Genomic DNA, 23,142 nt, shown 5'->3' on the forward strand with positions numbered 1-23,142 from the left:
CATGCGCGCAGCGGGCCCGCACTAGGCCGCGCTCCGCCCGCCGCCGCCGCCGGGCCGCGCTCCGCTCTCCGGGCGTCGCCGCCCCCCGCCCGCCGCCGCGATGATGATGATGGCGCTGAGCAAGACCTTCGGGCAGAAGCCCGTCAAGTTCCAGTTGGAGGAGGACGGCGAGTTCTACATGATCGGCTCCGAGGTGCGGCCCGGGCGGGAGCCGGGCCCGGGCCGGGCCGGGGGACGCGGGGGCTGGGCCGGGCCGGGCCGGGCCGGGGGATGCGGGAGGCTGCGCTCAGGGCGGGCGAGGGGCGGTGGAGAGCCCTGGCGTGGGGGGAGCGACTTTCCGGCCCCGCGGGTCCCTTCTGCCCCGGTGGGCGCTGCCCGAGGGCCTCAGCCGTGCTGGGGGGTCGGGAGGGACCAGTGCTCCCATAAGGGCGGTCCCTGGGACCCGCACGGGTACGTGGGGAACGGATCCTCCCCGATCGCAGCCTGAGGCCCCGCTCCCGATCACCCAGGAGAATTTCTGTACACAGTTGTTGAGGGGTTCGGGTTATTTCACATGCGGCGAGGCAACGAACCGCACACCTGGGCCTTTGAGCTCAGGAACAGCACCCAAATCAGTCCGTGCGGCTCCTTCTGCCTTGTGCACAGCCCGGTCAGCAAACACCGGCGAGCAGAGTTTCAGCACCCCAGAGTCTGTGCTGGCACTGCCTTGTCCCGTGCTGAGAGGGCGTTGAGCCTCCCTGACAAAGAGCCTTATTCAAGCAAGAAACACTGGCCCTTTAGCACCAGAGAAACAGCTGAAAACAGGAAAAAATGTTATAGCCCCCAGCTTGATGCAGAAAAGGGACTATTGGCTAAGTTTAACTGCCAGCTCTGTAGGTCGAGCAGGGACTGAACACCCCTGGGTTTCTCATGTGAAATGTAGAGGTTGAAAGCAAACTGTACCTGCAGTCAGTTGAGCTGTGAGATTGCCATACCAGGTACATGGCGAAGAAAAAGGGTTGTGGTTTTTGTCTACCATTAATTTCTGTCTGTTGATGAGCACTGTAGGCTGAAAGACAAATCCAAGACCAAAAAAGAGTCTTCTCAAACAAGGAATAAAAACCTTGTTTTGTGGCAGTCTGCCAGTGTCCTGGCAGTCTAAAAATTTGATTTCAGAGTCTAGAAATAGTTGTGTTGTTCAGCAAGGCCTGCTGTAGCTTTCAGCACAGGTGAGGATCTTATGCCAGGAGGAACAGAACTGCTTTACAGATGGTAAGTAAATCTGAAGGGGGACTATTGGCAGCAATCACATTTTTGATGTTCAAAGGGTTTAAAACAAAATACAAGTCTCTGGGCATGTGTTGTAGTCAAATAATGTCTAGATGATGGGGAGGTTCAAAGTAAAAATAATGTGTCAGAGAGCTGGGTATCTGGTTTAGTTTAATTCCAACTGAGCCTTGCACATTGATGTGGAAACTGAAGTAAAGAAGGGGTGGGTTGTTCAAAAATACATGCAAATGAATGAAGTGTTTTCCTATTAAATTTCCTATTTTCAGTGGATGGGAGTTTTTTTGGATCTAGTGAAGTAAGATAGCACCAGTAAAATACGTGCTGATCAAAATTTTGTTTTCTATGTTGCCAGAAAAATCGTGGTGCTATTTGATGCCAAACACAGCACAGAAACCCAACAAAAACACCCAACTTGAGAGGTCCTTCTTATCATTAAAAAGAGCTGAATTTCTTCCAGCTTCTGCTAAAACTCTCCTGAGTGGAATAAAGGCCACATCTGCACTTCTCTTCTTGCAGGTGGGGAACTACCTGCGCATGTTTCGGGGCTCCCTGTACAAGAGGTACCCCTCGCTCTGGAGGCGCCTGGCCACCGTGGAAGAAAGGAAGAAGATTGTGGCCTCCTCACATGGTGAGAAGATGAGTAAACATTCCCAGTAGTCTTTATTGAAAATTTTTGCCTTGAAAAACTGCAATTCAGAAGCTTGTGCAGCTTGAGGGCTGTGTGAATCACTTCAGATTGCCCCAGGGATGGAGCACCCTGTAACGGTGGCACTGGTGGCTCCTTGGCTCAGCCTGGCAACAAATAGCACCTGATCAAAAGCATTCTGAAATGGAAACATCCATCATGGAATCTCTGGGGTTGGCTACATTCATCCCAAAGCAAAAGCCACACCTACAAATCAGTACCATATTTCAGAAGAAATTTCTTGTAGACTAAGAAGGGCATCTTTGTCCTTCTCATCAAATAGGCAGGAGTGTTGCAAGGATGCCCCATTGAAGATGTGCATCTTTGCTTAACTTTGCTTCTTGCAGGGACTGGATGTTTGTGCCTGCCAGAATTTGTGGTGTGTTGCTGCTGATGTGACTGCTACAGGGAGAATATTGGTATTGTTTTTGTTGAGGGACTAATAGCAGGCAGTTAAATTTCTTAGCAGTATGACTTCTTGCATGTTCTGTAGACTAAAGAATAATTTACTCTGGGGTTATGTCTCTTTCCTCCAAATATCCTGCTGACCTCTTGCTTTCTTTTTTCCCCCAACAGAAAATCAGCGGTCTCACAGTCCCCGAAGATGTAAGTCTCATCTGTGTGTTATTCTTAGCTGTGCTAGAGGAAGAATGTCCACTGTGACCTTTGGTGCTATTGCAATAATATTAATGTCTAATCCTCTTCCTCTGATCTCTGTCTGTGGTCGCCCTAATTGTGCTTCCCAGTCCCATGCCTAACTCTCCTTTCTCAGAACATTAGCAGGACTCTCCAATGCAGATGGTCTCTGTCTTTCAGCAAGAGCTGTCCTGAGCTCTCTCCCCCTTCCCCAAGTCTTTAACAGCTTTTCTATCAATCCTTGCATCACTATTTCCGACCTTTAAGTCCGCTGAGTGTTGATTGTTTTCTGGTCCTTGTAAATATCTACAAGAAGATGAAGCCCAAAGGACACTTGTATCTCTGTGCTAGTCCCTCCTGCAGTGACAGGGAGGGTTTGTCACTATGTAGCCTGTTAATGCTACAGTGCTATGTAGCCCTTTTCCCTGTTAATTATTGCCATCTTTCCTGGTGATAGATCATGGCTACACAACATTAGCCACTAGCGTGACGCTGCTAAAGGCCTCTGAAGTGGAAGAGATCTTGGATGGAAATGATGAGAAGTACAAGGCAGTGTCTATCAGCACAGAACCTCCTACCTACCTCAGGTAACCAGTGTTGGTGAGGCCAGGCTCAGAAGGTGTCAGCTGGGGCAGGAAGCACCAGGAGTTCCATAAGCCCAGGCTGTTGTGCAGGGCTTGTTTGCCAGTCTGCATTCAATATTTGCAGTGCTGGGCAAATGGGGATCTCCAGAGTGTAAAGATTGGGTTACTGCCCACATAAAACAGGAAGAAAATTCTAAGTGTTTGTTGATACAACTTCTTTTGCAATTGCTGCATTCCATCTGTAACAGATGTCTTACAAAATGCTCTCTGCACATACTGCCTTTTGGAGACCTTGCATTTCTCAGCAGTCCTTTTGTAAAGTATAGACAGAAAATCCAAATATGAATCTAGTATTTATGAAGGTGCACCTGGATTCATATCTGATGGATATTTGTGAGCTGGAGAATGGTCTTCTGAGAGGCTGGTGTGGAACATTCCTGGTGGAACAGTAATGTTGATGGTCCCAGAATAAAACAGCAGGAACTCGTAATAGCACTCAAAGTTTAAAATGACACCATTCCTTAAGTAGCAGCAGTGGTGCTGAGGGCCTGCAGGTTAACACCCAGTCTCCTTCAGAGAACAGAAGGCAAAGAGGAACAACCAGTGGGTGCCAACCCTGCCCAACAGCTCTCATCACCTGGACGCTGTGCCGTGCTCAACAACCATCAACAGGAATCGCATGGGCAGGGATAAGAAGAGAACATTCCCTCTGTGGTAAGACAGCTTCCTGCTTCTGGAAAGTGGGAATAGCTACCAAAATGACATGCTGCCAGGGTAGTACTGATGTGTTCATGCAATGTTGTGATTCATCCCCACATGACAAAAGACCTACAGGTCATTAACTTGGAGGTTCTTGGTTAAATTGTGTGTCCTGAGGCTCTGTGTTACAGTAGCCATCCATGGCTCAGAGTGGAGGCTTTCCTTTTGTCAGGAATATGGTTCATTCTTTTCCTTGTGAGTTCCTTCTACTTCCTGCTGATTGCTGAGTTGTCATTTGAGAAGCCTGCAGACCCTCTTTGTGAAGGACAGGCTGCTTCTCACTGACATGTACCAATAACTTTGATCTAGTTTGTTTAGTGGAAAATGCTGCTGAAGCTCATGACTAATGTTTTTTCCATTATAAAACTTAAGGCAACTTAGATAAATCTAATCCTAGAAAATTTCCTTGTTCTATTTGCAGGAGTGTGTTATGATAGATGTAATAAAAGGTGATAAACTGGTATTAGTTGCCCCAGCCCTGTAATCTTGCCTTGAGAAGTCTTGTCTATAGACAGATCAAGGAGTTGGAGTGTGGGGATTACTTCCAACAAATGTTGCCTTCCCTCTATGGATGCCAGATGTGTCATGTGCTCATTGCATATACTGTGTTGTTGCTCTCCACTTTAGCTTTGATGACCATGACCCAGCAGTGATCCATGAGAATGCATCCCAGCCAGAGGTTCTGGTTCCAATCAGGCTCGATATGGAAATTGATGGGCAGAAACTCCGAGATGCATTTACGTGGAACATGAATGGTACGTAGCAAGGAGAGTTTCCTGAGGCTGGAGAGATAAAGCTGTGTCCATCACCAAATGTTCTAGCCCCATACAAAGCTTTAAAGCTCTCTCACTCTGGACTGTATTCAGTGCTTGCATCTCTTAGCAAATGCTCTGCCACTTCCATGGGTTGCAGTCATTCCTGGAGACATGTAGTCTGAAGAGTTTAACTGGCAGATTTTCCTGAGCCAGTTCATCAGCTCAGTGGTGTGAGAGTACTCTGTTAGCTGAGGTTAATGGCTGTGGTTTCTGTGGCCACACTGTCTGGATACCTTGGAGCAGGTAAAGAAGGCTGTAAGTCCCTGTATCAGGATGTCTGCCCTTACAGACCTGGCACAAAACACCTTTTAAAAGCAAAAGGTGTAATGCTATTGGGATTCCCTTTGTCACCTCGCCCTGTGGGATTTTGTGTGTTCTATAAGTGGCAGACATTAATTTCTAAGGAAGTTTCATTGTTCATTCTTGTTCTGCAACAGAAAAACTGATGACCCCAGAAATGTTCTCCGAGATTCTTTGTGATGACCTGGATTTGAATCCTCTGACCTTTGTCCCTGCTATTGCATCTGCCATCCGACAGCAGATCGAGTCGTACCCGACTGACAGCATCCTGGAGGATCAGTCAGACCAACGAGTTATTATTAAGGTAACACAGGAAGGCAGCAGAATGGGAGCTGAACATTTGGGTTTCTCCAGTTATGTTATGGGGGACTAAGAGTACAAAAGTTTCCCTCAGAGCAAGGAAGCTTTTCATTCCAGTCCTCCAACCAGATTGTCCTTTGTATTGGGAACAGAACTAAGGTGGTAGATGATTAAATATCCGTGTGCCCAGCATCTGAGGTGGTGAAATAGTTCAGTTAAAGCATTGCCATCTTCCTTTGGAAGGGCTTGGTGAGCAGTGCTGAGTTGTCTTTGTGCTACTGAAATGAAGAATTCAGTTAAGGAGCTCTGCAGATGAACTGGGAGTTACTGCTCTGTTCTCTTCAGCCTCTGCCTCATCAGTTCCATCACCTTGGACAAACCTTTGTGAAAGTGGAAACAAATAACCTGTGTCTTCCATTATCTCCAGCTGAACATCCATGTAGGAAACATCTCCCTGGTAGACCAGTTTGAGTGGGACATGTCAGAGAAGGAGAACTCACCAGAGAAGTTTGCCTTGAAGCTGTGCTCAGAGCTTGGCCTGGGTGGGGAGTTTGTCACGACTATTGCCTACAGCATCCGGGGACAGCTGAGCTGGCACCAGAAGACCTATGCCTTCAGGTACTGAACTGCCACCTCCTTGTCTGGCTCTGGGGGGTCTTTGTACTTCATGGGCATTTGCATCAATGCATCTTCAAACAGCTGACCTGAATAGGAAGGTTTTGTTTGAAATTAGTCCTTATGGCTTGCATCCATTCTGTCCATCTTGACAATTTTTTGTGCTTGTGCCTAAATATCTTTTCCTGATGGGTCTAATACATTTCAGGACCAAATATTGATGAAATGTCAGCTTCTGTTGACAGAATTAATTAACAGGGATAGTCCCTCTTCTAATGGAGGGAGTCTTGATGAGCCCCAGATACATTTTTTGTTTTGTTGTCTTTGCTAACTTGGGCCATCCATTGTTTCAAGCTTTGGTTGTTTGAACTTGGACTGATGAAAACTGTACCTCTCTACCCAGACTGATGTCAGAGGTGGGTTGATCATAGGCCTTTCTCACAGCTGGAATGCAGCATTGTCAGGTTTCATTAGTCAGCCTTGTAATTTGTCTCCTAAATGGCTTCCAGTTGTGCTGTGCAGCGTTCTGGGGTGAGTTCCTGCACTGATGTTATCCACAGCACAGTGCTGAGTCTGCAGCTGTAACAGTCCTTTAATGTACACTCTGAGGTTTGGTGACCTCGGGTCATGGTGACAGTCAGGGAAGTTTAAGAGTTCAGCAGAGGCTGTATTTGCAGAGGAGGGAATGGTACTGTTGACACCAGTTTTGTAGGGGTCAATTCAAAGAAGCAGCCCAGGGAAACGTGCCCAGCCCTGCCCTAACTCAGGCAGAGGACAGGGAGTAGTTAGAATGGGAGTAAGCAAAGAGAAGCTGGAGAGTGTGGGGAAGCTGGCTGCTGCCATGAGCTCTGCTCCTTCCTGCTCCTTCCAAAGGGTTCTTGTCTGGTCAGCCTTCAGCCCTGATCTGCTCTGGCCTAGTTGCTCTTGCACTGGTCTCACTCTGCTTCCTCTGGGTATAGTTTTTATCCTGCCAGTATTTCACAGCAACTGCCTGGTTCTAAAGTGATCCCCAGAGTGATTCATATTAGAAAATGGAAAGGGACCTTTTAGCATATGTGAATTTAACTCTGAATTAGATTGTTAAAATGTGTGTCCATCCTCCTGATGTCCCTTGGAAGATGGGAGGTGCCTTCTACCTTTCCCTCCACAACCTTGGACTGATACTTGCAGTTTTGGCTTGGGACTGCATCCAGCAACAGCAACAAAGCAGTGGGTTGGGCATCCCTGAGAAGTGATGGGAACTTGCAGGGTGGTAGATGAGAACCTGACACATGTTGTGCTGCAGCACTGTCTGCATTGTGAAGTGTCTGTCCCTCCTGCCTGTGCTTCTCCATGTACTGCAGATATCTAAGAAAGTAATCTGTGTATGTGTTGACTCTTGGGAGTGGGGTTCATTTCTCCCTTTGCTTCTGCTCAGTCACTGGAACTTGCAGCAAGTGAGGTTTTAGTCAGTACTGCCCGGGCTCATGTTAATGCCAGTTTCACTGTTGTCTCTAAATACATATGTTGGGCCATGGTACCAGTGCTGCTTCCTTTTAGGGGTAGTTCAGATAGGCAGATTTCAGGCCTTCTTTACACTGTGGCAGTATTGCGAGAGGGAGAACAAAAAACTAAAAAAGGAATCCCACCAGAACAAAGTGCATAGACATGAGTTGTTCAGAGAGAAAAAAACACCTAATTGAAACCTCCTTTATTTTTGTCATAGTACAAACATGTCCTCCTCTTCCCTTTTTTCTTCTAGCAAAGGAGTACTTTTGAAACCTTACAGTGATTAATAATATTTGGGTTCTGTGGTTGGTTAGTTCCTGAATTTCCAAACCACAGGAGTGGTGGTTGCTCCAGAATCATTCCATTGATGTAAGGAAAGGGTCTGCTTTAGATGTATCAAAAGAACTTTAATATCTCAAGGGATTGGGGATTTTGAGAAATCATGTGCCTCTTAATCATCTGAGGGAGAGGTGAAACTGTCTTTTAGTTGATGAAAGCCAGGGCACTTCTTTCAGCTGGGCTGCTCTCAAAACAAGGAGAGCCTGAAGTGCAGCAGCAGGGCAGGACTGGAGGCACACAGGTGGCTGCTGCCTGTGGGATTTTCAGGGGCAGTGTGTGCTGTGATGTTCTCTCCTGTGTGCTGAGTGTTTCTGCTGGAAGCACACAGCACCTCACAGCCAGTTTTGCCTTGGAGACCTGAGTGATGGCACAGGTTCTCCCACTCACCAAACCCTTGTGCCTGAGGAGTCACCTTTCCAAAAATGACATCTCCCTTCTTCCTTGGTGTGCCCCTGACACTGCCTGAGGCCAGGAGCCTGAGCAGAGGCAGTGCCTTGCTCTTCTGGGATCCCTGCAGCTGACAGTGCTTTTCAGCCATTCTTGGCAGCAGCACTTTCCTCCTCATCAGGAAAAACAATGGAGGAGAAGCTGTCTTAGTGTAGAGGCTGGGAGATGAGGAAGGATTTTATAGTTTTTCTCTGATTCTTTGCTAAAGAAATGTGGTATCTGAGTTGCCTTGCAGTTAGGTTGTGCATGAGTCCAGCTTTCCATCCTCTGTTTAGTTCAGTGAATGCTCAGTATTAGGCATAGTGAGGCAGAGATCATGCTATCACTAACAAAACCCCAGTTAATATCTAATTTTGCCTGGAATGTGTGACATTCTAGGACTAAGATAAAATTCCTGGGTTTAAGTGTTGTTTAGTGGATGGCAGCAGTACTGGAAGTAGATTTGATTAAAGCTTCCTTCCTGGATCAGATACCAAAGGCCCTGGATTATTTTTTCATGGTAGAATTACTTTGAAGACTTGTTATTTTAGATTATTAGCTCTGATGCAGATGTTGTGTGTTCCCATGATGATTAGCATTCGAGTCCTTTCCTGAGGGAGTGAGAGGGCTGAAATCCTGTGTAGGGGTGCACGTCCCTGGGGAGGGGGCCGGATGTGTGTGCACACCTGTCCCAGGGCTCCTCTCACACACACACTTGTGCAGCTCAGGCTGAGCCACTTTGGAGAATTCAAAGCAAACATTTACATTCCGAGGCTCCTCTATATTTATGCTGGGCTTCCGGCTCCACTGTCAATATTTGGGAAGCTACTCTTGGTCAATTCCTGTTGACTTTTACTGAAAAGCAGCTAGTGAAGCAGTAAATATTTTGTGCATGTGATAATACAGCTGGTCAGGGCAGAGGAGGCTCTGAGGAACAGATCTTGTGATTTGGGGCACAGCCTGGTGTTTCATTGCTTTTTAGCCACAGCAGGTCCTAAAAGACTGCTCTTTCCAGTGTCAGGCTCCCAAGAAAGGCAGATTTTTGCCAGGGAGGAGCTGTCAGGGGTGTGCTAGGCAAACTACAGCTAGGAAGTAAGAGCTGCAGAACAGCCAGGCTGGACAGGGAGTCCTGGGAACAGTCCCAGCTCCTGGGCTGCCCTGGGAGAAGCACTCCCAGGACTGATGGACTGGGAGGAGCTGTGCCTTTTGGGGTTGAACCCTGCCAGCCAGGGATGTGACAGCCTGTGTGGGAAAACACTGCCGGTCCAGCACAAATCCCTCTCCAGTGGTGGCTGGAGATGGGTGTAGCTGCTTTCCCAGGAACTTCAGGTTCCACAAGGGTGTAACCAGGAGCTTGTGGTGAACTTCAGAGAACCAGATTGTGCTAAGCAAAGAAGGAATGCTGAAGCCTGAGACACTGTAAATGATGCTCTGTTGTCCCTGTGCTTGTCCCTGGGCTGGTGACCCAGGGGGTGCTCTGGGCCCACTGATGGGTGTTGCTTTGTTGCCCTGCCCTGCAGCGAGAACCCTTTGCCCACCGTGGAGATCGCAATTCGCAACACGGGGGACGCTGACCAGTGGTGCCCTCTCCTGGAAACCCTCACAGACGCTGAGATGGAGAAGAAGATCAGAGACCAGGACAGAAACACAAGGTACTGCCACTGCTTTGGACAGTTCTCTTGGCCTGTCCCTTGGACAGGAGCTCCAAGCTTTGATGCTTGTCTTTCCCTCCTGAGAGCTAACTGGCAGGATGTCAGCCTTGATCACAACAGAAGCTTTAGCTTCAGGGTATTCAGCTGTCACCAGCTTCCTCCACAAACATTGATATGTCTGCTCTACCATATCCTGCTTGCAGGAAGGTTCTTTTTTTTTTAAACCCATTTTTTTCTTGGGCTCTTTGGTTGTCCAGGGGAGTTGTTGGTATAGGAAGGCATGAATCAAACATATTGGAATGTCATGCACTGTCATGCTCCCTAGAATCCTGCCACAAAGTTTCCTTTTATGTAGTATAAAGTTCAATTTGATGTAGCAAAGGGCAAGCTCCCAGCTCTAGCCTGAGTGATGCCAACCTGTTTGCCAGCATGGGGAGCACTGTGTGGTTCCAGGAGAAGCTCTGCCCACCAGAGACCTGCAAAGGGATGTTAGACAAGCAGTTGAGAGCTTGCACCTACTTGATGAAGTTCTTCCTGGCAGATATGAAGGAATGCCTAATATCTCTCCAAAAGATACATTGTGGAAACAGTAAATATACTGGCTCAGCTCTTTCCCAGGATGTTTTTTAAACTGCTGATTAACAGTAGCACAGTCGTTTTGTGTATCAGCTGTGGCTGACTGAAGAGTTTACAGTAGCAATCTGTTCAATGCAAGTTAATGAGAAAAAGTGCCCTAGCAGCTGTTGGTGAAAATAGTATTCTTGCCTTTTCACCAGGGGCACTCTCAGGTGACTGGGGAGTTCTGTCTAGGAATAAACCTACAAAGCTGTGCAGCCTCCCCAGAAGCATTGGTTTAGGTCAAACCTCCCGTGTCTGTAACATGCACTTACTGTACCTCTCTCTCTCCCTCAGGCGCATGAGACGTTTGGCCAATACTGCTCCAGCCTGGTAACCTTCCTGTTGTGACACTGGTGCTCTTCCTACAGACTTTATCCCTATTCCTCTCCCCAATGGATCTAGAATTGGCAGGGGTCTTTCTGTCTCTGAAGGGGACACACATTCCACTTGCCACGAGTTCCCAGTACTGCTGACTTCTGCCCCCCCCTCCACCCCAGTGCCACGTCCCAGGAGCGCTGAGTGAGCAGCGTGACCCAGCTGGGACCTGTGGCAGGTGTTGGAGCCTTTCTATACCTGTGTGTGGACAGTGTAAAGATTCTTTTGTATAGGTGCAATGGGCACTCCTAGGACAACTTTTTAAATAAAAGGAATGCATACAGCCTAGGTTGAGTTCAGTCAGTTTGCATGAACAGTGAATGTCACCATGTCTTGTGCTGTTCTGGTAACTGAGGGTAAGAGGGCCTGATATTAATGCTTTTGGGTACAGTGCTGAACACTCACATGCATTCACTTTTCCTGGGTGTTTTACTTCAAAGGATACAACACCTCAAAACCTCTTGGTGCAGGGGAAGGTGAGGAGATTTAGAACTAGAAGCAGCCAACAATTCTCTAAGGATTGGTCTGTAACCTGACTTGGCACAGTCTGTAATGAGCTCGGGGAGGTGTTCAGCTGCTTTACTCAACAAGGTAAAACAGTTTAGCTGAAATCACAGATTTAAGAGTTATTTCTGTTAGATGTCAGCCTGATGTGTGGTCAACCCTGTTTTTTGTGAAGACTGCATCTGGAAAACTGCACAGTCTCTGCACTGGTACAGCAGGTAAAGCCTCCAGTCGCTGAGACTGAAGCTTCTCTGCAGCCAGTGCCTTTGCTGTGAGCACTGTCAGCACACAACACTGCCAGCTGCACTGCACAGAGCACTCAAAGCAACGTGGCTGTCATGAATGCCCTTAGCACTGCAGTGTCAGGATTTGCCACCCAAGAAACAACCTGTCTTTCTCTAAGGAGTTTAAAACCAAAATTCATTGAAGCCAGATTTAAAGAAAAATCCAGGCTTGCTTACAAACTAATTAGAATCCATCTTGCTGTTGAGGTACCCCGTCTCTTTGACAGAGTTCCTACCATTCACTGCCAGAACTGATGAGTCTTGCAAGCAAGGCAGATTTTGCTGGCAGCCTGAGTTATGTTCAGGCCTTTATCATAAAGCCATAAGTTTTATGATCCTTGCTGATCCACCCACCCTGCTAGCACAGTCAAAAAACACTTTCTGGTCTTAATTTATCATGTTTAGACTTGAGTAATAACAGAGACAGTTTTGATTCCTGGGTGGGAGGGAACTTTTTCCAGATGTTAGTCTGCAGAAACTGAAAACTTGCAATTTAGTAATAATATTATTCAGTCTTATCCTAGGCTCCTGTGCCAGAGTGCTACTCCATGCATTACTTTGTATTAGAGAGGTTGAAAGGTTATTTGAGCAAGGATGACAAACCCTGGAATTGCTGCTGCATCTTAGCCTCCCATGTAAAACATGTTTTGGCTCATGGGCATAAAAACTCTGAGCCTTCCTTTGTTACATGACTGGGGACTTCTGCCAGCAGCCTCTTCAGGGAATTTGACTAAAATACATGTGAAGCTGCTGTAGCCTTAACAGCTTTCTTAATTGCTGTGAAGTTTGTGATTACTAATCCTCAAGTTCACAATGAGGTGCAGGCACACAAGGACTGCAGCACTCTCTGCTTCTCCAGGCCAGAGAGGTTGTACAAATTGTTCCTCAAAGCAGCAGGGACAAAGCAGGACAGTGAAGGGACCCAGTCCAGAAAGATGGGAACTTTATCCAGCTTTCTTTATGTAGCATTAGGACTACTGGGGAGCAGGCAGGAGCAGCTTTCTTGCTCTGCAGTCACAATTCCTTGGGTTAATCTGGTACCCCACCTAAAAGCATAGCCCAACTGTTACATTTCAAAGCCCCATCTCAGGCAATTTAAACCAGAACATCTGAAGACCTCAAAGACAAACTCCTAGGGACTGAAACCCCAGCTCTGTTATCATTCCCCTTAGTGCCACTGTATCTTCAGAACAAATTACCACCTGTACAGGCCTCTCAGCCTCTTTGAGAGGGAAGCATAAGTGCAGCAAGAGTTTGTTCAAATCAGGTCTGCTATTTGATAAAGTGTTTTATTTGAAGACCACAGGGCAGGAGGAGTTGCTGTGTGGGGGTTTGTGTGTGTGGTCAAGCAGATGCTGGTTACTCCCATTTCATAGTTTGGTGGTGGTTTCAGGTCTGAGCAGCCAGCACTGTTAGGAGTGAGCTGCTGTAAGATACAATGTGTGCAGGCTCCTTTGGGGTTGGGTACAAGCAGTGGGTACTGTGTTAGCAAGAGTGATCAGATCCATTTCAAACAGGTGTCAGGGGAAGGATGAGCTTGTTTCATTTTCCCCTGAAAGTCAGATGTTTAAGTTTCAGAACTAAAAAATTCAACAAGAGTGGAATTACACTGTAGGTGCAGACAGTTTTTATTGCCAGTGTGAAGTGCTGCTTCCAGCCACTGCCTGGATCAAGTGTCCAGCTCAGTCCCTTGTCCTTTCCCAGGCACCCCTTTATCCAATTAGACATCCCCCACACTCCTCATGCTCTGCACCCCTGCTGAGAAGAGGGAAAGGACATCTTCCAGCCTTGCCCACCAAAAAAGAAAATCCCAAACCTGGCAGTTATGAGCAAATTCCTGCTGAATTGCTGCCTCTGCCCCTGGCAGAAATGGACACACAACTGAAAAATAAAGACTTTAATGTAAAGACTCTTTGGAAACAACCACCAGAAAAGGAGTGGGGGACATAAAGGAAAGAGCTGAGCTGCATTCTACCATGGTACAGAACTACTTCATTGAAAGCCCACAAAGAGGTCTCACAAGAGTGAGGGCCAGGTGCACATACAGAGGGCAAGAGTGACCTGGCACACAGCAAAGTCATTGACAGCAGAAGGAGGAACTGGTTTAACACTCCATTTGATACTTATTCCACACCAGGGAACTGAGGAGCCAGCACAGCTTCAGCCCTGTCCCTAGAACACCTGTGTAAGCTTTCAGGAGTTCTTGTGTGCAAAGCTCTGTGGATCCACTTTGTACAAGGGGAAGATGGGTCACCCACACAAACAGCGACACACGACACATCGGAATGGCAACTGCTGTTATTCCAGTAGGGTCTCTGGAATAGACAGAGATCTGTCTCTTGGACAGCCCAAGTCCAGCCAGGAGGGAGGAGTCTGGCCACATGAAGAAGTCCCCCATGCTACTGTGGATGCTGCTGCTGGTTCTGGTCTTGGTCTCTAGGCAGGTGTTCTGGACGATCCTCAGGGAGAGGGTTGTAATTGGGATCCTCTTCAGGTGTGTCAAAAACCATCTTCCTGGCAAGGGACATGCCCATCCAGCAGGCAGGCAAGTTAGGAGACTGAGCTGAGGATGCCAAACCCCCAGCCCTCCTAGGAACACCCTGGCCCTCCGGGGCTTGGCTGTCAGCCACAGCCACCAGCCCATTGCACCATCACCAGCCACAGTGATGGCAGTGCCTCCTTCCTTGATCACCAGGTCAGAGTTGATTGTCAGTGCAAAAAGCAGAACATATTCTGCTTTCTTAAACTATGAAAATACACCAGAAAAAATCCTGCCTTCATCCAGCATTTCCACAAGCAGTAAGCAGACTCTAGTTCCACTAGCAAAGCTGAAGGTAGCAGCAGCTGCTGCATGGGCCCTGTACAGGTGTATATAATGTGCAAATAATGCAGCAATCCATGACCTGTGGAGCTGAGGTGCTGGCAGCAGCCAGTTGCCTCTTACGGTCACGGTTTGTTCTGGAAGTGATTGGGTTGGGAAAGCCCAAAGTAAAACCCAGAAAAAATCAACTTTACTTACAGAAAGGTCGGGGTTAAGAGCAACTTTTTTCCTCCAGGCTGATTGGGGAAAACATCTTCCAAGAAATAATAGATATGACCCACTGCAATCCCTGGGGAGAGATGCCACCAAGGTCAGGCAAAACAGCAACTCCTTTGCCAGCTGAACCAGAGCTGCTGGCCCAAACTTAAGAATCCCCCCAGCTAAGTGCTCACATCGAGCTCCCTCCAGAGCCAGGGATGCTGCAGGCTGCTGTGATCAGCACTCAGGGAGCCCATTAGCCTGAGGGCAGCATCACACACCCAGGAGACCACACACAGCATTGTCAGAGCTCACCATACCCAGCTTCTACCACCACAGACACACACACCAAAAAGCAGGTCACAAGCAAAAGCACTGGCCATAGCCCAGCCACCCAGAAACCCAGGCAGCTCACCTAGGAAACCCAACATCTCGGGTCAGGTGGAACCAAGAGAAGGTGCCAGTGTCCCAGTGGCACCTCTGAGGACTGCCCACTGGGGCTGCAAAGTGTCCTTGTTGCCATCACCCACCAGCTCTGACTTACCCAGCAGATCAATGATGATGGAGTTGCCCAGGAGCAGAGAGAAGCCCATCAGGACCCAGGGCAGGAAGGGGGCTTGGAAGTTGAGAAGCCCAAAAAAGTTCATGCGGATGTAAGGGTTCCTGCGACTCCACACGTACACCAGCATGATGGTGAAAGCCTGGCCCAGGAAAAACAGGCTGGCAAAGAGTCCAAACAGCTGGGAACTACCGAGTCAAGGAAAAACCTCCCCACCCTGGGCACACCTCCAGGCAGCACAGCGTGCTTTGGGACAGGAAACCCAAAGCAGAGACAGCTGATCACAGCATTCCCAGACATTGCCCATATCACCAAGCCTTTCCTGGTTGAGATCTACTGACCACCACTGCCCACACACATCTCCCTCCATGCCACCCCAGAACAAGACACTCTGGAGTGCACATGCAGGTTGCTCGCTCCTTTAGCTGATGTCTACAACCACCAGAGACCAGAGAGCTCTACAGTCACCTCTGCAAAATGAACCTCAACATGACCTTCAAAGAAGGGCTTTCACATTCTTACAGCACTTGGAACAGTGGCATATCTTAACAGCTCACATCCAGTATCTGCCTTCTACAGAAAAAGTTCAGCAGTGAAATGGCTCTTGGAATTCACAGTCCTCTTCTTCAGAGCACAAGGAGACAGAGAAAGGCAAAATTTTCCACTGCCCTTGTGTATTTGGATTCCAAATCCACATCTGGCCAAGCACGTGGCTGCTGCAACCACCTGGATTCTAATGGCTCACACAGCTTCATGCAGAGCTACATGGGGACAGCAGTGCCCTGAGCCATCTGCATAAGACAGCAGAAGATATTCAGAGAAAGTGTATGCTTGGGAGGGAAATAAATTTCACCATCAGATTACTGTGTTGTGAAAAGAACTTAAGAACTGTGTGATGGTACCTCCAGGTACTGACAGGCTGCAAGCTCTGGGCTCACACATGTTGAGTATGTGGGAACCCACTCCTTGTCCTCATGGCTCCACGTTCTTGCCCCTGTGCTGAGCCAGCCTCAGGCAGTCACAGCCATGCTGCACTCACCAGAGCTCAGGCAGTGGCCCTGGCACAGCTGGACAGTTCTTGCAGCAGAACACGTGGCCTCCTTTCGGGTTGAGCCTCCCGAGCACTCTGTCACGTGTCCTTCAGGGATGAGGCAGCCCAGGGGTTTCAGCACTTGCCAGGGGTTTCAGCACTTCTGCAGAAGCAGCACAACCACAGGCAGCTTTCTCTCCTCCAAGCACACTGGGTGAGGCACTGGCCAAGCCAAGGGTGGCAAAGATGAGGAGCACAAGCTGTGCCATACATCCCCTGCAGCACCTGCTCAGCAGAGCTCTCCCAGCTCTCAGAGCACAAGCCTGGCAGGCCTGGGGCACCAAGAAGGTTCTTGAAGCAGCTGTGCTGCTCAGCAGGCAGGCACCTGCTTCACAGCACACCTGGACACACAGGTGGCAGGCAAGCCCTACGCTATCCACAGCACCTCAGACATACCAAGGAGCCTCAGCCAGCTCAAAAGGATACTGTCATGAGAAACCCTCCAAAGAGGAACATGAAGACAAAGTCAGCCGTCCTTCCACGGAAGGAGCCTTCCTCCAGCATGCGGCAGTACCTGTACCTGAGGGCAGGAGAGAAGGGAGGGTTGCAGTAAAGGAAATTAACAGCTGGCCACCCTGTGCCCACAGCAGGGCTGCTCAGGAACAAGCTGCTGCAAGCTCAGCCCAGGGCAGAACAGTGCAAACTTCACCTCACCCCACTGACCCCATGGACAGAGAGAGGCACCTGCTGTGCTTCAGCCAGAGCTCACCCCAGGAATGGGCACTGCTCTCCAGCAAGAGCCACAGCAGCAGCACTGCCAGCTTCCCTTGAGGCAGGGTCTGTCCTGCAGCAAGCACAGATGGAGGGGCAGGAGGGGCTTCAGTTCAAAAGAGCAAGGGAAGAACCCACAGCCCGAGAGTGCTGCCAAGGCAAGCCATGCTGGGGAGGAAGATGGATGGGGGGAGCTGCATCTAAGCCAAAATGGGAGCAGAGAATTTCATTGAGACCAAAGGATACAGAAATATCATGTTGAAAAAGAAACTGAATCCCAGGGGGCCAAAAAAGAGGAAGTTGGTGATCAGCCTCCATATCTGAAAGAGAAGAGAGAGGAGAGAGAAAAGGAGGTGGACAGAAGTCTCTCCTCATCACGTGTAGAGCAGCTCATCACACTGTCCACAGGGAATGAATGCTCAGTCAGGCACCTGTCCCTTCAGAACTACCCCAGGACATCAATCAGCTGCTCCACCCTCTAGTGGGACCGCCTCACATGGTTACCCTGACACATCAGAGTGTCTCACCTTTCCAGGTATGGAAAAGAAGATTTCTCTGTTTTTCTAGAGAAGACAAACAGCCACAATTCAGCACCCAGAGCCAAATTAATTACTTTCCATGACTCTCTACAATAAAGCCCTCTCCAACCAGCCCGACAGCAGCAGCCACACACGGTGTAACAGAGGGGGAAGAGATGGGGTTTGAGACAAGGAAAAGCCAAGGAGGTGTGTGGCAGGGAAAGGCTGGAAGGAGTTCTCCCACGCAGGTGACAAGAAGGGACGCTGTGTGGCTAACCCGGCTCGCAGCGCTCAGGGAAGCGGGGGGACAGGAGCCCCTGGGGATGACACAGCAGTGCCCGGCCACCCCGCGGAGCTGGACACCCAGGGCCCCCTCGGTCACAGCCACCCCTCGCCGGAAGGGGCACAGCGAGCCCCAAAACCCGAGCGAGGCCTCACCTGGAACTTCCTGAAGATGAGGTCTGGGTTGAAGTACAGCTGGAAGGGGGTGATGAACTCCAGCTGCTGTGGGAGACAGGCAGAGCAGCTGCCATCACCCGCTGCCCTCGGCCAGCCCCGGCTCCCGCCCCGCGGCCCCCCGCCCCCCGGCGCGGCCCCCGCTCACCACGGCGGCGGTGGTGAGCACGCAGGCGGTGGTGTAGGCGCGGGTCACGGCCGGCATGCCCAGGTACTCCTGCGCAAAGCCCTGGTACGCCATGGCCGCGCCGCTCCGCCCGCCCGACGCGGCGCCCTTAACGCCCCCCCCCCGCGCCGCCGCACGCCCCGCCCCCGCGGGGAGCGTCCGGCCAATCCCCGTGCGACAGGCGGCGAGCGTCAGCCAATGCGAGCGCGCCTCATGGCCCCGACCCGCGGCCGCCGCCAACCCGGAGCGGCCCCGCCCCGCGGCAGCGGCGGGTACGGGCGGGGCACGGGCTGGGCGCGGGCGGCTGAGGGGCGGAGCACGGCTGAGCTCCCGGGCTTAGGCGGTACGCCAGGCCCGGCGTACCCGGGGTTGTGCCCCGGGTCCTGGGACAGTGACACTGACCTGCCCGGCTGGGGAAGCGTCCGCCCGGTTCCTGCCGCGGCTGAGAGAGCCGCGGTGCGCTCAGCGGCGGCCCCGCAGTGTCCCCGAGAGCCGGGGGCTCTCTGCGCACTGTTCCCTCGCTGGTTCAGAGGGAGAGGAGCGCGCTGGGAGAAGGGCGGCGGTGCCGCTATTCCAGTCCCGGTGTGTTGCTGCTTGCTTGGCTGATCCGAAGGGTCTTGCACTCACTAAGGCACGAAGGGCTTGGGATTTTCAGTAATTCCTGCCGGAACCTCTCCTGCAGTGAGAGGATGCTCCTGATGGAGCAGTGAGGCGTTTCTCCAAGCTGCGTGAGATCGCACCGGGCTGTCAAGGTCGCTGGAAGAAACCAAGAGATTGTGTGGTGCCGCCGGGTGCTGAGGGGACCCGGGGAACGGCAGCAGCGCTGCACTCGGCCCTCAAAAGGGAGCAGGGTCTGTGCTCGGCCCTCGGAAGGGAGCAGGGTCTGTGCTGGGCCCTCGGGAGGGAGCAGGGTCTGTGCTGGGCCCTCGGGAGGGAGCAGGGTCTGTGCTGGGCCCTCGGGAGGGAGCAGGGTCTGTGCTGGGCCCTCGGGAGGGAGCAGGGTCTGTGCTGGGCCCTCGGGCGGGAGCAGGGTCTGTGCTGGGCCCTCGGGAGGAGCAGGGTCTGTGCTGGGCCCTCAAAAGAAAGCCGAACCTGTCTCTGCCTGTGTGTCCCATGCAGACAGTGCTCCTGAGAACCAGAGCTGATACACATCTCCAGAAACTCAGCATCCTTCATTCTCCTGCTGATTGTGCTTCCCAGACCTGCCTGCCCTGTGCAGCACTTGGGTGTAATGTTACAGCAACCCTGGCTTCAGATGAGGAATGATCCTGGTGTTGGGTTTGTGCTGGAGAGGGTTAACCTGTCATCAGAGCTTTAATGAGCCCTGAGATTTCCTTTTAAACCCTCAGTTAATGGGAAATGAATTTACCGAGGGGGAAGGGAGTTTTTGTGTCCTCCACCACCTCCATCCTGACTGCCCTTTGATGAAACACAAAACCCAGATGGAAGATGACGGGATGTGAGGTTAAAGCAACATAATGGGGGAGAGAGAGGGGAGAAGACAAGAGACCAGTGGGGTTTGTCAGACCAGAGAATGGGCTCCTGAGTGCCCTGGGCACTGCGGTGCTGAGAGCAGCTCTGATGGGGCTGGGGGAGAAGGAGGAGCTGCATTAGGGATGCTGGGGATGGAGCCGAGCGAGGAACTTGCACCCCAAACTGCAGCAATGCCAATAGGCTTGGCTGTGTGGGCACAAGGCTTTTGGTGGGAGCTGGGATGGATGTGAGAGCTCTGGCAGTTGAGAAGAGCTGAGCTTGCAGGGAAATTCATTGGGCCCGGAGCTCTGCAAAGGGCTGCCCTTATTCATGTGGCTCTTTCAGCCCAAATGCTGCACTGCTGCAGCTCAGCCCTCCAGCATACCACAGAGCTCCCAACCCAGCAGAATGGCCAACTGACTTGAAGAACTGGGAGTCAATAAATAGATAATAAATGAAATAAATTAATAAGTGTTCTGTTCCTTTGGATGGGGAGTTAGAGGTTTCCTATCTGCTCTTGGTGCTTGTGGACACAAGACAGAAGCTGAATTCTAGCACCATGATTCCTGCCTCTTCCTTATTTGAACCAAGGCTGGGTGATGAATATTGGGAGTCTCTCTGCTGCAAGGAGGCCCTCACTAGCTCTACAGAGATGGGAATCCAAATAATCAATCCCACTCACTCTCTGTGAAAGACTATGTGCAAATTAGACATTGCATAAAATCCAAAAAAAAAAAAGTAATAATCAGTTTCTCAATTTTTTTCTCTTCCCTTCTTTTCCAGCCAAAGCTGGAGTACTCCACTAGTCCAGGCTGCTACTTAAGGCCTCTTTTCTAAGGTTTATGGGGGAAGGGGGAGAAGTGATGAAATGCATTGGGAAGCTCAGCAGCTCCCACTGGGAGAGGCCCAACAAATCTCAGTGTCACCCTGAGTTCCCAGGCTGCTTTCTGCCCATGATCTCAGTCCCTTCAGAGCTCGGCCAAGCTGACTTCATGCACTACAGTGCACCCAGGGCAGCTTTAGTCTTTATTACAACCCGTGTCACATTTTATGGGTTTTTGGAGTTATGGCCAGGCACATATTTGGGTTCACACACACCCCTTCACGGTGATGCTGACATGTGGCCTTTTATAAAATCATGAAATCTAACTAAAAACTGAAAAAAACCCCAAAGCCAAACTCTTTGTCTCAGCTGCAAAAAGGTAAGAGGCACTGCCAGAAAAACACTGCCCCGGAGATTTTTCACTGATTTCCTCCTGCCTTGTCCTGCCCTGCCTGGGGACTCCAAGCGGATGTAGCACAGTGATGTGCCATTTCTTCCTGCCATCTGCTGGGCTCCCCTTCTTCTTGGGATCAGCTCAATATTGCTGTCAATGTGCAGCATCACCTTCAAAACCCAAGATGTTAGAAACTCAAAGTTTCCACACAAATATGTGTGATGCCCAGACTTCAGTCCATTTTGGACAGGCTTTGAAACAGATTTCTGTCTGCATGCTCTTGGAGCAGCTAGAGAACCTAATTAGTAGGACTCCCAACTGTAACCTTTGCACAAGTCCTTCAAAGGAAGAACTGAAACACGATGGTATCTCTTTGCCAGGCAATATTTACCTATTGTGCATCTGCAGGCACAGTAATAGTAACCTGCAGCAAAAATTCAACAGCTTCCCATCTCAGTTTCTGCAGAGTTAGAAAACAGAGAAAATGCTATTAACTCTCCCCATGAGTTAAACAGCACATAAACCTCAAGAAGGCACATGAGCAAAGATAAATGGGCTGTTGCAGCGGTCATCTCTTTTGTTTGTAGTAAATTATTGTGTGTAATTCATGTTTCCTGTCCATAAATACCAGAGGAACTTGAAGACATGGAATCCATTCTAATTCGGTAAAGACAAAAACAACTCCTTTTGAGCCCATCTGGAACTTGTTTTTATCATAATTGTTTTGGGCTCAGTAACGAGTTCAAGATCTGACTGCCGTCTCTAATTGTTTCAAGGATAAACAGCTGCTTTGTTTAAAGGCAGCAGCTCCCATTTTGCCCAGCACAGCAGTCCCGGGCTCGCAGGATGAAAGGAGCTGTGCCGTGTCAGCACAGGCCCTAACGAGCACTGGCGCCCTTGGCAGGGCGCTCACCCCGCCCGCAGCTGATGGGGCAGGAAAACAGCCCCAGGCACGCACTTGTGAGCGTCCAGCTGCTGCCCTGTGCCCTCTGCTCTTCCACGGCATTGGCATTTTGTTTGTAACTTCATCTGATGATGTTTTGAAGGTGTCCTGCTGTGACGAGTCATGCCTGGCCTGGTGACACCCAGGCATCTCCTCCAGCTGGGCTGAGGGGGAATCAGGCACAGCATTCACTCCCTGGCCACATAACCCCGAGCCCCTTGCTTGGGTAATGCTCCACCCCCTGCCCACAGTCCCAAATCTTTCCTTCATCTGAAAGCAGAGACACCCCCACACCCGCTGTGAGAGACTCCCTGTACCAGGGTATGAGACCATGGTGTGTCTCAGAGCTGTCGTGTTCAAGGTCTCACCCATGGTGCTCCCCAGGACATGCCATGCCTGAGAGCCCCAGCAGCCTTGGTGTAGATGAGTTCTACATGCCTGATGCCCTGGCACTAGGAACCAGTGAGGCACACCAGCCAGGAGGACCTTTCTGGGAGTTATTTCAGCCCCCAAACTCAGTCCTTGGTGGCATGGACAAGAGGTGCAAGAGCTCCATGAACCCTCTGTGCATAGATAAGCTGTGTAATAATAACTGTTGAGGCACTTCAAATGTTTACTTTTCCATGTGTAATAGCCATATATAAATTTTTCCTCCTTCATTAAAGGATTTCTTGTTCCAAATCAGCTAACACTGGAGTGTGATGGCTAAAGTCAGGAGAAAGTGAATCATACAGAATTGGATGGATTTTTAAGTTTGTTTGTTTGTTAGAAAGAAACTAAAGATAGCAGCACTTAGACATCAGCCCTCCAAGGACATGTGGTTCACACAGGGTTTGCTGTAAATCACAGTTAATATTATTTTTATTTCCTATGGTTTTTAGTTCAAAAATACAGCTTTGTGTCTGGCATGAGAAAGATCTCATTTAAATCCCCTTGAGCAGAGCCTCATCACATATCCAAATAAAGCACCTCTTCCAAAACAACCTCTGATCATGAGTTGAAGACATCAAACAAGAAAATGTCTGTCTCTTTGCACAGTTATTTTTCTCCAGTGTTTAATAATTCTTGTTAAATTTTTCTGCCTTGTGATCTGTCCCCTACACCACAGGACACCTCCCCCAGCTGTCAGTAGAGAATATCCTTCAGGGGCCTTTATTTTGTAACATCCATTTCATAAGCACTGTGGCCAAATCAACAAATCAAAAAAATAATGCTTGTGTCTTATAAAAAGAGGTCTGTGCCCAGCTCACAATAGCAACTGAGTGTGCTGTCAGCTGCTGGAGACCCCTACAAGGAGTCAGAAAAGGTATTTGTGCTTGGGTTTTCACCAGAGGCAGGACT

At 49.8% G+C, this 23,142-nt stretch overlaps 2 protein-coding genes across 3 annotated transcripts; one reads left to right on the forward strand and one right to left on the reverse strand.

Moving 5' to 3' along the window:
• The first annotated feature begins 25 nt into the window (after positions 1 to 25).
• SMARCB1 (SWI/SNF related, matrix associated, actin dependent regulator of chromatin, subfamily b, member 1) lies at positions 26 to 11,149 on the forward strand. The gene is made up of 10 exons (XM_050980616.1): positions 26 to 193; positions 1,786 to 1,897; positions 2,531 to 2,560; positions 3,048 to 3,177; positions 3,751 to 3,888; positions 4,561 to 4,688; positions 5,186 to 5,352; positions 5,776 to 5,966; positions 9,737 to 9,868; positions 10,781 to 11,149. Exons 1-10 carry the CDS (start codon positions 101 to 103, stop codon positions 10,818 to 10,820), a joined length of 1,161 nt encoding a protein of 386 aa, XP_050836573.1. The 5' UTR covers positions 26 to 100; the 3' UTR covers positions 10,821 to 11,149.
• Positions 11,150 to 13,932: 2,783 nt separating this feature from the next.
• DERL3 (derlin 3) lies at positions 13,933 to 18,289 on the reverse strand. 2 transcript variants are annotated; one of them, XM_050980653.1, is made up of 7 exons: positions 18,151 to 18,289; positions 17,985 to 18,050; positions 17,275 to 17,348; positions 16,744 to 16,837; positions 15,213 to 15,408; positions 14,669 to 14,759; positions 13,933 to 14,163 (listed from the first exon to the last, which is right to left on the reverse strand). In XM_050980653.1, exons 1-7 carry the CDS (start codon positions 18,241 to 18,243, stop codon positions 14,049 to 14,051), a joined length of 729 nt encoding a protein of 242 aa, XP_050836610.1. In that variant the 5' UTR covers positions 18,244 to 18,289; the 3' UTR covers positions 13,933 to 14,048. The 2 variants fall into 2 exon arrangements, with proteins under 2 accessions (XP_050836610.1, XP_050836611.1); XM_050980654.1 differs by having other exon boundaries at positions 17,985 to 18,047; positions 18,151 to 18,288.
• Between the last annotated feature and the right edge of the window lie 4,853 nt (positions 18,290 to 23,142).

The sequence above is a fragment of the Serinus canaria genome, chromosome 15 (assembly GCF_022539315.1).
Source record: "Serinus canaria isolate serCan28SL12 chromosome 15, serCan2020, whole genome shotgun sequence".
Lineage (NCBI taxonomy): Eukaryota > Metazoa > Chordata > Aves > Passeriformes > Fringillidae > Serinus > Serinus canaria.

Excerpts from the sequence above, each read along its gene's own strand:
- SMARCB1 (XM_050980616.1), top strand. The coding sequence starts at position 101 with ATGATGATGATGGCGCTGAGCAAGACCTTCGGGCAGAAGCCCGTCAAG. Across the intron at positions 1,898-2,530 it reads GATTGTGGCCTCCTCACATG|AAAATCAGCGGTCTCACAGT; the intron begins GTGAGAAGATGA and ends TTCCCCCAACAG. Across the intron at positions 5,353-5,775 it reads ACCAACGAGTTATTATTAAG|CTGAACATCCATGTAGGAAA; the intron begins GTAACACAGGAA and ends CATTATCTCCAG.
- DERL3 (XM_050980653.1), bottom strand. The coding sequence starts at position 18,243 with ATGGCGTACCAGGGCTTTGCGCAGGAGTACCTGGGCATGCCGGCCGTG. Across the intron at positions 15,409-16,743 it reads TTGGAGGGTTTCTCATGACA|CTGTTTGGACTCTTTGCCAG; the intron begins GTATCCTTTTGA and ends GGTAGTTCCCAG. Across the intron at positions 14,760-15,212 it reads CATCATCATTGATCTGCTGG|GGATTGCAGTGGGTCATATC; the intron begins GTAAGTCAGAGC and ends ATCTCTCCCCAG.